The sequence below is a fragment of the Capra hircus genome, chromosome 6 (assembly GCF_001704415.2).
Source record: "Capra hircus breed San Clemente chromosome 6, ASM170441v1, whole genome shotgun sequence".
In the NCBI taxonomy this organism is placed as follows: Eukaryota; Metazoa; Chordata; class Mammalia; order Artiodactyla; family Bovidae; genus Capra; species Capra hircus.
This window is the reverse complement of record NC_030813.1, coordinates 45,348,092-45,362,156: the sequence shown is the minus strand read 5'-3', so window position 1 is coordinate 45,362,156 and position 14,065 is coordinate 45,348,092. Positions and strand designations below refer to the sequence as shown.

At 38.1% G+C, this 14,065-nt stretch overlaps 1 protein-coding gene across 1 annotated transcript in view; it reads right to left on the bottom strand.

Moving 5' to 3' along the window:
- ANAPC4 (anaphase promoting complex subunit 4) overlaps nt 1-13,867 on the bottom strand; it is a 34,660-nt gene extending 20,793 nt beyond the window's left edge. The window contains exons 1-13 of the mRNA XM_018049347.1: nt 13,514-13,867; nt 11,125-11,230; nt 9,221-9,353; nt 7,606-7,680; nt 7,444-7,470; nt 7,304-7,348; nt 6,575-6,659; nt 5,851-5,955; nt 4,374-4,457; nt 3,159-3,245; nt 2,389-2,453; nt 1,596-1,638; nt 1,409-1,485 (exon numbers count right to left, since the gene is read on the bottom strand). Coding sequence (XP_017904836.1) covers nt 1,409-1,485; nt 1,596-1,638; nt 2,389-2,453; nt 3,159-3,245; nt 4,374-4,457; nt 5,851-5,955; nt 6,575-6,659; nt 7,304-7,348; nt 7,444-7,470; nt 7,606-7,680; nt 9,221-9,353; nt 11,125-11,230; nt 13,514-13,642 — 1,061 coding nt within the window. The 5' untranslated portion in view covers nt 13,643-13,867. The remainder of the gene's footprint in view (nt 1-1,408; nt 1,486-1,595; nt 1,639-2,388; nt 2,454-3,158; nt 3,246-4,373; nt 4,458-5,850; nt 5,956-6,574; nt 6,660-7,303; nt 7,349-7,443; nt 7,471-7,605; nt 7,681-9,220; nt 9,354-11,124; nt 11,231-13,513) is intronic.

Here is a 14,065-nt window from a genome sequence, read left to right as displayed (position 1 = left end):
ATTAGTATCATCACCATCATCAGGGTGGCAGGCACCTATTATCTTGCTTGAATGTTTCTAAGTTTTCAAAAATAAAAACTGAAAGTAACTTTAATTTTCTTACTATGAGAGACTATTAGCTCTCAAAATTATTTCAAAAAACTGTAGCAGAATCATTTGGTTGTCATGACTAGCGAGATGAACTGGCCACATGATTAAACTTTATAAGATCAAATTATGTTCCACAGTTGGTCCTGGCACTGTTAAGATAGTCATATGGTCATCTTGTTCACCTAACAGCTATGTATTTAAAACTGAGCAAATATTTATTAAGCTCCAACTTCAGGTCAGGCACTATGGGGACTTCATGGTAAACAAAACAAAAGGGTCCTTATAACACTGATAGTCTAATGGGGGAGATAGTCATAACCACATAATCAGACAGTTTCGTAATTTCATAATCAGACCATTTCAACACACCAGGTACAGGTGAAAGAGAAGAACCTGAACTAGTCTGGGAATTAGAGGATTCTCTGAACATCTGAGCTGAGAGCTGGAAAATGCAAGTGAAGAACAGAGTGGAAGTGTTCCAAAAAGCAAAGAGACGTACAAAAGCCCCAGGTAGGAGACAAAAGTGTCAAGTTTGAGAAGGCCACCAAAGACATGGGTCCTAACAAATGGGAAGGCACTGGAAGTTTTTAATAAGAGTAACATGATCCGATCCACTGTGGAGAATACATCTGAGGGACACAGTGTGGACTGGAGACCAGGCCGACAGCCCTACAGTGCTCAAAGAGGGAGGTAAGGGCCAGGGGTCTCAGCATAAAGAAATCTATCAAAATCTAAGTCAAACACTGAACATCAACCAGCAAGCTGCCTCACTGAGGGAGCAGGGTTTAGAAATGGCATGAGACTTGAGGGTGTAGAACAGTCTTGGCTCTGACACGTAATAACTTTGCCCTTTCTGAACTTCATATGCCACACGCCCTTTCTGAACTTCAGTTTCTTCTTATGTAAAACGAGGATAATCACAACCAACACCTTGCCAAGGACTTACATGCAAAAATATGTAACATGCTTTTACAGAACATATAAAACGATATACAAACATACTTAATTTCACTGCTCAAAAAAGGGAATATGCCCTATTCAAGACATAACTCATGGCTGTCTGGGTGAGAAAAAAGCCCAGATAGGGCCTCGGGTGGTGAAAAGATGTTGTAAAGTTATTTCACAGAGCAGAGTCACTATTATCGATTCTTTAAATCTTGGGCACTTTAAGATTCCCCTCGAATGCTAAGGCAAAAATGTCAGCCAGAAGACGCTCTAACAGAGAATGCCAGACAATGAAAAGAAGGCTGAAGAAAGGAAACCAATGCTATGAGTACGTGCAGATGCAACACCAAAAGACTCTCCGTCATCTTCATACCTCTGTAAGTGACTTATAACCAATTTCTGTATACTGGAGTATGATGACTCTATAGACTGGCCAAGCTTCTTTAAGCCCTGATTAAGAGAAAGAAATACGACATTTAGCAAACACGGAAGACACTAGATGCCATTCAAAAAAAATTAAGACTATGTTCATAGCCATTAAAGTACAAAGATAACCACACCTTTACTGTTAACTGGTTCATTAAGAGGGTCTGAAGTTCAGCACTAGAATGAAAAAGAAAGTATTTTTAGTCTCCTCTATTTAAAATCTGAATGCATCACTTAAAACATTTAATTTCAAAGTACAAATTTAAACAAAGACTTTAAACAAATAAAAAGAAATAGCGCAACAAAAATTAAGACTTTGTTGTACTCAGAGAAACAGACAAAAACGGGAAATGTTAAAGTCCACAAACAGACTGAAATAGACATGAGAATGTGCTATACACTAAAATGGTATCTCATGTCAGTAAGAAGAAGAAGTACTACTCAGTAAGTTACACTGGGCAATTATTAGACACTTAGAAAAAAATAAGTTGTTATGTCTTTCATAGCATACAACCAAATAAATCATATCTGGAACATGGAAATGGAATAAAATCATAAACCACCAAAAAAAATCTCTAGATGAAAATAAAGATCTTTGACTGCTTACTATGGGAAAGATCTTTTTAAGAATAATGCTGAGATAAATACAATAAAGGAAAAGAGTGATTTAGCTACATAAAAATTTTTAATTTTTTATACATTTAAAAAGTACAGATATATGTATACATGGTACATACACATAAAATGATTACATTTACATAGGAAATAAATACATGAATAAAAAAGCCTAGAAAGATATATACTATTCTTTGTTTTTTGTGCATCAGAATTTTCTATTTTTTTTTTACAATGAATATGAGTTACTTTTGAAATAAATTACTTTAAAAAGAGGAGGTAAAGCAAAAGTATCTAATGTAAGTTTATTACCTTGCTTTCCCCCACAACAACAAGTCCATGAATTCATCTTGCACTGATGTGGTTGTGTTCTTTTCCTAGAGAAAGATGGATAAACTCATGGTAAGTGTTTTTTAAATAAGCATTGTTTATTCAAAATTATGGGAACATGACTCCCTTTCTTACCTTTAACCTTCTCTCAAATCCATATTTAAACTGATTATCTGAATAGCTGCAGCTGCTGCTGCTAAGTCGCTTCAGTCGTGTCTGACTTTGTGCGACCCCATAGACGGCAGCCCGCCAGGCTCCCCCGTCCCTGGGATTCTCCAAGCAAGAACACTGGAGTGGGTTGCCATTTCCTTCTCCAATGCATGAAAGTGAAAAGTGAAAGTGAAGTCGCTCAGTTGTGTCCGACTCTTAGCGACCCCATGGACTGTAGCCTACCAGGCTCCTCCGTCCATGGGACTTCCCAGGCAAGAGTACTGGAGTGGGTGCCATTGCCTTCTCCGATCTGAATAGCAGTTATGAGGAAACAGCCAGTCAGCTCTTCCAACACCTGTCCTTAATCGCCACATCCTATTAGCTCCACTTCACAATCCTGTCCCCACCTAAGTTTTTCCAATGGGAAGGACTGGCATTATCTCTCTCTGAGACAAGAGTTTGAGGTTAGATCAAGCCATCTCAAAGAAATCAAGATCTGAGCCTTGAACAAATCAGATCGATTTTTCTCATGTCCCTCATGAAATGAGTAAGGACATCATACACTCTTTAACACCTTCCATGGGAAACTCCAGTTACATCACCTGGACGAACTTGGTAAGACGAGAATCCATCTGCATCAGTATTTCTTCCCAGGCTTCACACATACATGTCAGTGACAAATTTATATACTATTAGCAAAAAGAAAAAATATTAAAGTAGCAAAAAATACTTAAGTCAATATGCTAACTAAATAATACATGCTTCTTACTGCCCATTGTCTCAAAGAAACCCAGGATTTACTGTAAACCACTTTTAACTCTGAAAGTTAAGCCTGAGAAAGAAGAGACCATGGCTAACACTTGATAATCATTTAACAATCAAACATTCTCAAATTAAGTTTTTATCTGGTAAAATAGATATTTTTCAACTTTTTACATATACGATGTGTTTTATGTACATTAACCGTTAAAATGCTGATTGGTCAACTATTCGATCTTCAAACAGTATCCTTTTAAAAAGATACTGATCTCCAGAAATCTTTGACACGAAGTACATTAGTGACTGTGGCAGACTGAAGAAAGAAGGTCACAGTTCTTTGTAGCTCCTCTATCTGGATGTATAGCTGGTTTCTCCAGTCTGTCGATTTGGGCTGGCCGTGTGTCTCAGTGTGACAAAGAAGCACAAGTGTCACTGAGTCCAAGGCTCCAGAAGGCTTTGCAAGCTTCCACTTACACGCCTGACGTTCCCCTGTCCACACCACTTACCCAACAAGCCTGAGCTAGCCTGTTGGCAAGTGGGGAGTGGGGAGTTCAGATAAAGCCATCATGGCTGAGAGATACTTGGACCAGCCAGCTGACCACTGCTGTACGACCAAGACCAGCCTGAATAGCTGAACCTAGCCCAGAACAACAGAACCTTCAGCTGGGCCTGGCCCAAACAGTCAACCAACTAAAATACCAATCACCTGCTAACTGGGGGTACATTTATTATATCCAAAAGCTGTTAGAATGACTATTTTCCATAATACTTGATTTGCAAAGACACTTTTAAAATTACAAAATACCTTATTTATGAGAATGTTTAAAAAGATTTAAACGCCTTTTTTCTTTTCTTTTGGAGATATAGAGATGGGTTGGAATAGATTTTCAATTAGATTTCTTTTTCTTGTTTCAGTGGACATTGTAAGCTTATCTATCAGACTAGACACCTCTGCCATGTATAGTTGGCTTTAAAAAGTAAGATTTTCAAGTTTTTTATTTACACAACATTAGAAACTTATAGTAAACAGTCACATAAAACAAGCTATAAATAAATACCTGTAAAAGAGCTGAAATGTGAGTAAACTTTCTGGCCATTCGAGTTACTTCAGGTAAGAAAGAGTACAATAGATTGGTTTCAAGCTGTCAAATCAAAACACTAAAGTGAGTCACAAACAGATATATTTACTACTTTTAAAGAAGAGTCAAGGTATAACTATGTATCAGAAAGACTACCTCAGAATTTTGCTCCTTTTCAGTATAACAAATTAGAAAATAACAATATAATTTTAGGATTCTCTCATCTGTAGCATTTAACTATGTACAGTTGACCCCCTCTAAGTTAGCAGTCCTCTCTAATTAGTTAGAATAAATGTAATAATCTAATTTATACCACTATCATGAGAGACTTTTAAAATGATAACAAATATCTGAAAAAATTTTAAGGAATTATAGCTACTAATAAATACAAGTTAACTATCTATTACAGAGGTACATGAATTATCACAATAAAGTTGTTATTAAAAACATGTTACAAACTCCACATAAAGAGTGAATTATTTTACCATAGCACCAAAGACAATTCGGGAAATTGGATTTTCACAGAACCTTAAGATGAAGAGCAACCATGAACAACTGTTCTAGCAAACAGCAGAAAGTCAAGAGCTCTCTGCTGTTGTGAATACAGTGAAACTATAAGGCCTCACTTGTGTCACATCCGGCATCTTTTCGTCCTGCTCTGGTTTGAGAGTTTACACATACTTAGATTAGGTGGCTGGGTTATTCGAGATGAAATTTTCAGGAAGATTTTCTTGAAGGCAAAGCTACAATCTAAATACTCTGTAGGAGCCCAGTTTCCACAGTCTATGATACAAACAGCACACAATGAAAAGGTTTTCCCCAGCATTTAGTGGGCATCTCATACAGGAGGCAATGTGTTAGTTAAGAGCCCCGGCTCTGGAGCCAGACTGCCCAGCATCACCTTCAAGTCCCTACCAAGCAAGTGACAGTTGCTCTGCATGCCATTTACTCAACCGCAAAATGGGGATAGTAATAGTACCTATCTTTTAGGTTACCGTGAGGATTCACATAAAATATACTGAATTACTCAGTACTGGGCACATATTAAATAATTAATAAACATTAGCTTTTATTATAATAATAATTATATAGATATATATTATATTTTATATATTATATATTTATAATTATTTATATATAATTATAAAACAATTATATTTTATAATAATAATTACATTTTCTTGGGTCAAAATCCCAAGAAAACACTTGTTACAAACATGAACTGGTATAGCAACAAGTTAATATTGGTCATTAACAGACCATCGAAACACTGTTTTGATGAAAATTATGCTGAGCAATTGGAATAATAAGGTATTCACCAGTAACACTCTAAGATTTAGAAGCTCCAAGTCAATTTTTTGCTTTGTTTTAATGACCATTAGAATCCAGTGATATGGATAATAAAAATCAAACCTTTAAAAATATATATTTACTCTCTGCTGGTTCAAATACTCACCTGAAAATATGAAACTTCTGAAGCACCACTGGCAGAAACTTCTGTGACCACTGACAATGACTTCAAATCACTTGACAGACATAACGCAAGACAAGTACCGACAATCTGTAAAACAGTCAAATCCCCATTATATTTAGTGTTATTGCTGCACTGCATCTGCTTACAACACAGGAGGCGAAAATTCAGAGCTCTAAAAAGCAGTAACTCCTGCCACGTATGCGGCAGATGAAGGCATGCGTCCACTGAGTTGCAAGGACGCAGACACAGACCCTAACTACGCACCCGAGTGCTGGAGAACTAACACAGCCTGCAGAGCCGCAACATTTTCTGCCCTTTTAGGGAACTGCAAGAATAAGAAAAGGCATGGAGAAGACCAAGACTGAGCCTAAGATTGCTTCTAATGACTTTCATCACATTCCGATCACAAATGGCAGCTCTTAAATGCAAGGCTAGAAAAACATAAAATCATAATCAAGTGTACCATAGTGATCTTTTAGTTAAGAAAAAACTTTTTGACTAATTCTCCTAATTTTCTAACCTCTGATCTTCACAGACATCATATCACTATTTTATCTTAGTAAGAAAATTATCCTCTTAACATTTAAGGACGAGTAAATCCAAGAAATGAAACTGAGAAAAACAGTAATGTTTTATTCTTTTCCATGAATCAGCCAGTTGTTACAAAAATAGAGGTAAAAATAGAGAATCTTAAAGAAAAACTTACCCCAGTGACTCGAGCAATTTTGAACATTCCGTAAGCATAAAGCTCAATAAAACCAGAGCTTCCTCCAAGGACAAGAATATTAAGCCTGATTAAAAATAATGCAACAAGCAAGCTGAGGACAACAGAGAGGACTGAGTTCTTACACCAAGATACAAGTTGTTGCTGCCCTCGTATAATCTGCACACTCAAGCTCCCTAGCAGGGAGACCGAACCTCTAAACAAGTTCACCAAGTTTCAATTACATCAGGCTTATTCCTTTTTTCCCCCCCCAAAAGAACAACATAAATTTCATTCGGCCTACAAAAACCTCAGTTTACAGTAAAATAAGAATATATTATTTTAACAACTGTATTTATATACCCTCAATAACAAAATCATCTCTTTTCCAGTTAATATAAAGTGCCATCAGTTTTATCATGGCCCTGATGCTAAACGTATTATGTGGGCTTAAAGAACCTGAAGATTCAATTTAAATTTCAGAAACTCAAGCACTTCTATCCTCCTTTACTTTTTAAAAATGAAAGTATACCATAATATTAAACTTGACACAAATATCATACAATAAAAATGAGTGAGTAATAGATATTGTCTGTTTATTGTTCAGAGGTATTTGCCAGCAATGAAATAAAATGACAAAGAAAATATCTTTGGAACTCTGGTCTAAAAACTGCCTCAAGTATCAAATTTAAGAAAATAAAACTTGCTATTTAAGATGTCTGCAAGATTTACCTGACGTCTCCCAAAAGCTTAATAATTTCATCCGAATTTTCTTCACTAAAATATAAAAATAAATTGGATTATCTTTCAACTATATGCTTCAAATAATAAAAGATTTATCTTACTTGAAAAAAAGAAAAGGTATACCTTACCTAAATATTTTTGAGGTGTTGCTATAACTAGAAAAAAAAAAAGAGTAGGGTAAAAAACTCTCAATAGAAATACATTTTTTTAAAGCACATGAGAAAACTGTCAGTGTTAAAAGAAAGAAACCTGTAAGATTAATTTGAATGAGATTAAACACTGGTACTTACTTTTTCGGCAATGTAGGAAGTTTAGGTAAGAGAAGATTTGATTCATCCTCAGAATTATAAAAGGACGTTAGAACACTACAAAGGGGAAAATAAGACAAAGCAAAAATAAGTGTTATTAAAACAAAGATTCTACTTCTCTTTCCATTAAAAATATTAATCTTTAAAGGCCCAATTTTACATATGACACATTACCAAATGAACACAGTGACTTTTACAGTGGTAAACTGTGCACGGCATTTAACAATCACACGCAAGAAACCGAAAAGTTGGAAATTTTTAATTTATCTTGAACTTTATTTCTGAAAGAAAAAAAATATCAGCCTACCCACTTTATATTAAGAGGAACAAATATTTATAAACAATTTTCTCAGCATATGAAATGCATCCATATGTATTTAGTATCAGTACCAGATATGGACTGACAATTTGTGATTCCTTAACTCTCCTCTAAAAACCAACACTGAACATAGGAGTAGCAAGAGTAATTTTAAAGAACACTGAAGTTATTATAATGTAATGATGGGCTCTATGACTTATGCACATTTGGAGACATAACAATCCAGTCGGTGTATATAAGATGACACCAAGTATTTTGAAACAGTTTTATGTGTCCTCGCATTTTTTTCAATCCTACCTCCGAATACAGATGGAAATGAATAAAGTGAAAAGCGGTGTCCTAAAAGACCCTGGAATCTCCATATAACATTTCTGAACTCTTAACAGAAAGCGTGTTAGGAATACACTTAGCAGGTAACTGGACTGGGACAGAAATTACATGGTATACTCTGCTCCTCTATAAATTCACATTACCTCTTGCAACCTTTATTATTTGATGACAGATTGATCCTTGTTTTATCTACAGTGAATTTTAAACCCCAGGCTAGACCTTATTATCCAATATTTTTACAAGCCCCTCCTGAGGAAATTTGTGAATTAATAATCAGGGTTTATAAATTCATTTGATATTAACTTAAAACTTAATTAGAACAGAAAAGCTAACAGGAAGAAAATGATCTTATTTCCTCAAAAAAAAAAAAAAAACTTTTATCTTCAGTATTCACTAAGCCTACTGACCCTTTAGGCTATCTTTACTGCAAACGTGGCAGAGTACTTAATTTCACAGACTAAGGCAAAACTATTTTCACAAAATAAGGAAACTATAGGGATCACAAAAATAAAAAGAACTCCTTCAGTATCAAAACAAAATGCTCGATTCAGCACTTTTCATATTCGAAGAATATTTACTCAGACACAGAAACACAAAGTTCCAGAATGAAATATATGGTGAAAAGAAAAACAGAACCTTAATTTGCTAATCAACAATCTTAACTAATATTACTTGAAAGTATAACTCATTGATATAAACTTTAAAAAATAACCAAAAAGAAAAATCTTGGCTATTCAGGCATTACTGCTCCAATAATAAAACAGATTTTTTTCCAGAAGAGAAAGAAATCTAGCAAATATCAAAAAAATTTCATCTTGATAAGCTTAAGACCAAAGGTTAAAAGCAAATACACATACTCAATACTCAGATGCGCCTAAGTTTCCACTTTTAAAAAATGAAAATTTCATGAATATCCTACTGGGACCACTGGGGTTTTTATCACTCTACCTGCTCTCAACAGTCACTTCCATCCAATGCATACAAGAAACTGGGGCCTCCACAGAAAAAGAGTGCAAGCTTTCAGGTTTTTCTACATCACACAACACAATTTTCTTGGTATCAGCAAGGGCAAAGGCCAAAACTAAAACAAGAAGAAATAATCAGAATAAGTCAGTGTAATATTAAGAGAAAAATGGGTATTTCATTTCTTGCCCAATTTTACTATTTTATATATATCATAATCATAGAAATGCTTTAACCCTTAAATCCTTCCTTTAAATAAGTAAAACACTGAAAGGTATCTTTGCATAGAGTTATGCTGTTATCGACACTTATTTTCAAATGCTCAAACTTTTGTGAGCAACCTACTACTGTCTTGTATACTGTTCTTAACATCTTACATATCAGAGTCTCTAGACTGGAACCTTGAGGCCAAGCAGAAAACACAGAACAGACATCAACATATAAACAATAATATCGTATCACCAAGACATACTGGTCCCCACCTGAAAGTTAAAAAGTGATTCCATCTGCTTGGTTCTTGGGAAGGTTTTTTATTCCTCTTTTTAATTTCTAACCTTTATTGAACAGGGATATCAAATACTGATGGGTCTGAATGATCTAGTATCATTTCTCTACAGAAGTCCTTAATGTCTTCCTAACATATAAAACTGAAGACCGTCTAGACAGAAGGCTGTGTGTTTCACTGTATACCAATACATACAACTCTGTGAGATGAGAGGCAATCCAAGTCTCCTCTTCTTTAAAGCAATTTAAAGCAATCTTGAAATAATCATTACCAAGCTAAGCTCTATTTTACTGTTCAAAAACAGGAGACATTTTTTAATGATAAAAATATCACCTACTTAAATACATTTTCATACACACTGACCTTCAAGATTTTTGAGATCCTGATGTTTTTAGACAAAGAGAGCAAGATCTCAAAATACTACTCACAAAAGTTCTGTAATTTTACACATACTTTTTTTTATTTTCCAGTAGAAGAAACAAGAACTGAGCAAAATGAATATAGACCAAACTAGCTGTTATCTGTAGAGTGACAGGCTTTCAGGACATTTTTACAGACTTATATTTTTCCAGTAGAAGAAACAAGAACTGAGCAAAATGAATATAGACCAAACTAGCTGTTATCTGTAGAGTGACAGGCTTTCAGGACATTTTTACAGACTTATATTTACCTAGGGAAAAAAGGAGGCAACAAGGAGGAATACATATCATTTTATGAAAACAATTTGTTTTTTTAAGGCACCAATGATACAGATGAATTGCAGCATTTTCCTGTGCTGACCAGACATGTACAGCAGCTCAAATAACTGTCAGTGTAACAACACATGGAAGAGGAGAGCTCAGTCCTCAGAGCAGCAGCATGGTAAGCGACACCACACAGGGCACCAACAGGAGTAAGATCACATGGAAATTGAAGGAAGGGGGTCAAAGCTGACAGTCCTTCAGGTGAGGTAAACAATTGTGCTGAGAGAATATTTACGAACCACACATTTAATGCTAAAACACATTTTGGGGAGAAAAGGGCCATGATGGCTCTGAACTGACTATTGAGTGGCAAATGAAGCCCTGGACAAACAGTGCAGAACAAGACAGCAAAAGAACAAAACCAAAGTACCCTGTATATTCTCATAAAACTTCCTGTTAGACTTATCTTTGCCAAGAAGTCAGATTTCATTTTAGAGATATCTCTGCCATGAAACAAGATGGCAGAATCAATCTGAGTTCCATGAAAACACTATAAAGCATCTGAAAAAACAAAATTCCCAAATCAGTATTCAGAATTCTAGTACATTGTAAGAAAAATAAATTCTCTCGGTGAGTAAGTTCTCTTTACAGAATACTCTTTCTGAAAAACAAAAACACATTTTTTACAATACTGTCATTACGTTTGCCATCTGGTCTCCAAGCCAGACAGGTCACTTCCTTTCCTGTATTTTCATTTGGTGGAAAACTCCAAACTCGATGAAAACTTGCAAGTCGATGAAGTAAAACCTAGGACAAAACAGACATAGTGGCAGATAATAAAAACACCCATTTCCAAAAATAAATCTAAACCCCACTATAAATTTTTAAAAAAATTGTACCAAGTATAATATTTAGCCATCAGAAAAAATTCAAAGTCAAGAGTGTCTGAATGAACTTAAGGTATTTTCAAAGAAACGGGTGAAACAAGGCCTAATTTAACCCTGTACTCTACACATTTTCCTAACTTTTACGTCAACAAGAGACTTATGTTTTAGAAAGGAATACAGCTTCCCAGACAGCTCAGCGGTAAAGAATCTACCTGCCAAGCAGAAGACTCAGGTACGATGCCCTGGGTAGGGAAGATCCCCTAGAGAAGGCAATGGCAACCCACTCCAGTATTCTTGCCAGGAAAAGCCCATAGAGAGAGCAGCCTGGCAGGCTGCAGTCCATATGGGCGCAGAGTCTGACACAGCTGAAGCAACTCAGCACACATGCACGCACTGGCTCATTCACGCCTTCCAACACTTCTCATCGTCATTTTTGGTGATTTCAAGAGCAACAGCGTCCTGGCTTTTGGTTCTCAACTACCTCTTCTTCAATGACCACAGCTTTTTACTGCAGTCACTCCCAGAGTCATGTCTGTTACACTGTCATTACCGACAACTACAAATGCTGCCATAAACTTCAGCTGCAAACTTCCCACTTTCCATCACTGTCTGTATCTTTCCTGCTCATCCTGACTAATACCCAACTTCAATTCTGCAACCTCACCAAGACATACAATCCCATGAGTCTACCGCCGATTCTCTGTCCCTCACCCCACACATGACCTCAATTCCCTACTTAATCAGGTTAGAATTCAAAGTTCATCATTACAATCACTTCTCTTGTACATAACTTCGACTCCCTTGCATCTCTTGCTTTTTGTCACCCTTTGGCACAACAACTCTGGTTAAAGCCAACCACACCTGCACCCATGCAGCTGAACAGAAGACACAACCATGCTCACTAGTTTCACTACAGAACCACTAAGCTCATGTGCCTTTTAATACTGAAGAACAATCCTATTAGATCCACTAGTCCATTCGCCTTGTCAGCTTCTTCAAAGTTCTCTTCCCTCCTCAAAATTCCAATATTTTCGTCTCCATCCTCATTCCTAAACAGTGCCCTTTCTTCTTCACTAAGAAAGTGGAAGCGACAAGTGCCCACAATTACACCTACTCATCTGGTCACACTGATGCTATTTTTTCCCTTCCCTCCTACAGTTGTGGCTGAAGGAACTGCACTCCTCTCAGAGCCATGAGAGAATTCCAGAACACTCTGGATGCGGAGAGAGACTAGATTTCATAGAGGGCTTTGGGAAAGACATCAATACCCTGGCGACAAAGCCATGATAATCAACACAGCCTTCCAGGCTGCTACGTTTCCCTGACTGCTGAGTTCCCTTTTCCAACTAGTTTCCAAGCCTGGCTGAAGACAACTCCCACCTGGCCAAGTAACTATCAGGACACCTGCCAAAAGGCCAAAGGAGTAAAGACACAAAGGTGAAGGTTTCCTTACAAAATGTCTGCCAAGTAATTAAAAACTTTCAGCAGAAAGTTACAGCTGGGTTACACTTGATGAAGTGTAATATAAGGTGAACCAGAAATGGCAACCCACTCCAGTACTCTTGCCTGGAGAATCCCAGGGGTGGGGGAGCCCGGTTGGCTTCCATCTATGGGATCGCACAGCGTCGGACACGACTGAAGCGACTTAGCAGCAGCAGCAGCAGAAATAGGGACAACACTCAGGCACATTCCATCAGGAATCAGTGAATCAGGCACATTCCATCAGGTGAAGCATCACTCTTGTTTCAATTTAAAGGTATTTTTAATGGGAGGTGGCTAACCAACCAACACTGTGAATGTTGGACAACAGAATAAAGATTCTTAAACATCCTCTTTGGCAGCTACAACCATGCATATGCACAGCTCGTGTCTGACAACTCACCTTTCTTCTGCCTGAACTGTATAAGCAAACGAAGGGCGGAATCTGTGGACCCACTACTATGTCAACTCATAAGTGATACATGAGCCTTTAAAAGCCGCATTTAACAAATAACTATGAGAGTCTCCGGGATGCAGGACCGTGTGATTGTGTCAAGCTGTGTGAAAACTTGGCCACAGAATGCGGGAAATGGGTGTACGAAAGACCTTTCCCGTGCGTGGTCCCTTATATTCACTTAGACTGTGCAGCAAGACTGCAGAGAGGGGCAGGGTAGACAGATGGCCCGGGCTCGGTGTCCTCGTGGCTGCGCGCCGGCTCACTCACCTCGCCCGCGGTGTTGGCCAAAGCAATGAGATCCCGCTTGGGTGACCAGACCAGGAAGATGATCTCCTGCGGCAACTGCTTCTCTCCCACCACCCGGAAGGATGGGAAACAGGTCGGGAAACGCAACATGGGGACGGCCCTGCAATGACTTCCCTAGTCGGAGGCTGGCTGGGGACCCCGCGGCCGCTCTGCCAGAGCCCGGCGCCGCTCCTGCCCCGGACCCTTCCGGAAGAGCACCAAAGGCGGCGGTACCAGCGAGGTGCCCCACCGCAGCCAACGCCGCCGGGGCGGTCTCCGCCCCCCGCTTTCCCTACCCGCGCCGGCCGCGCTGCCGCCGCCGCCGCGCGCTTTCCGGCACTTCCGGTGCCTGAACTTCCTCGCGAGAGCACGGAGGCGAGGTTTCGATCACCCACAGTCCTTTTGACAGTCTCCAACCGGTGGTCCTCAGTCCTGCTTGCTCACTAGAGAGGTTTTTTGTTTGTTTCTTTTGCTTTAAACACCGTGCCCAGGCAGCACGCCAGACTGATGAAAAGCGCTTCCCTGGTGGCTCAG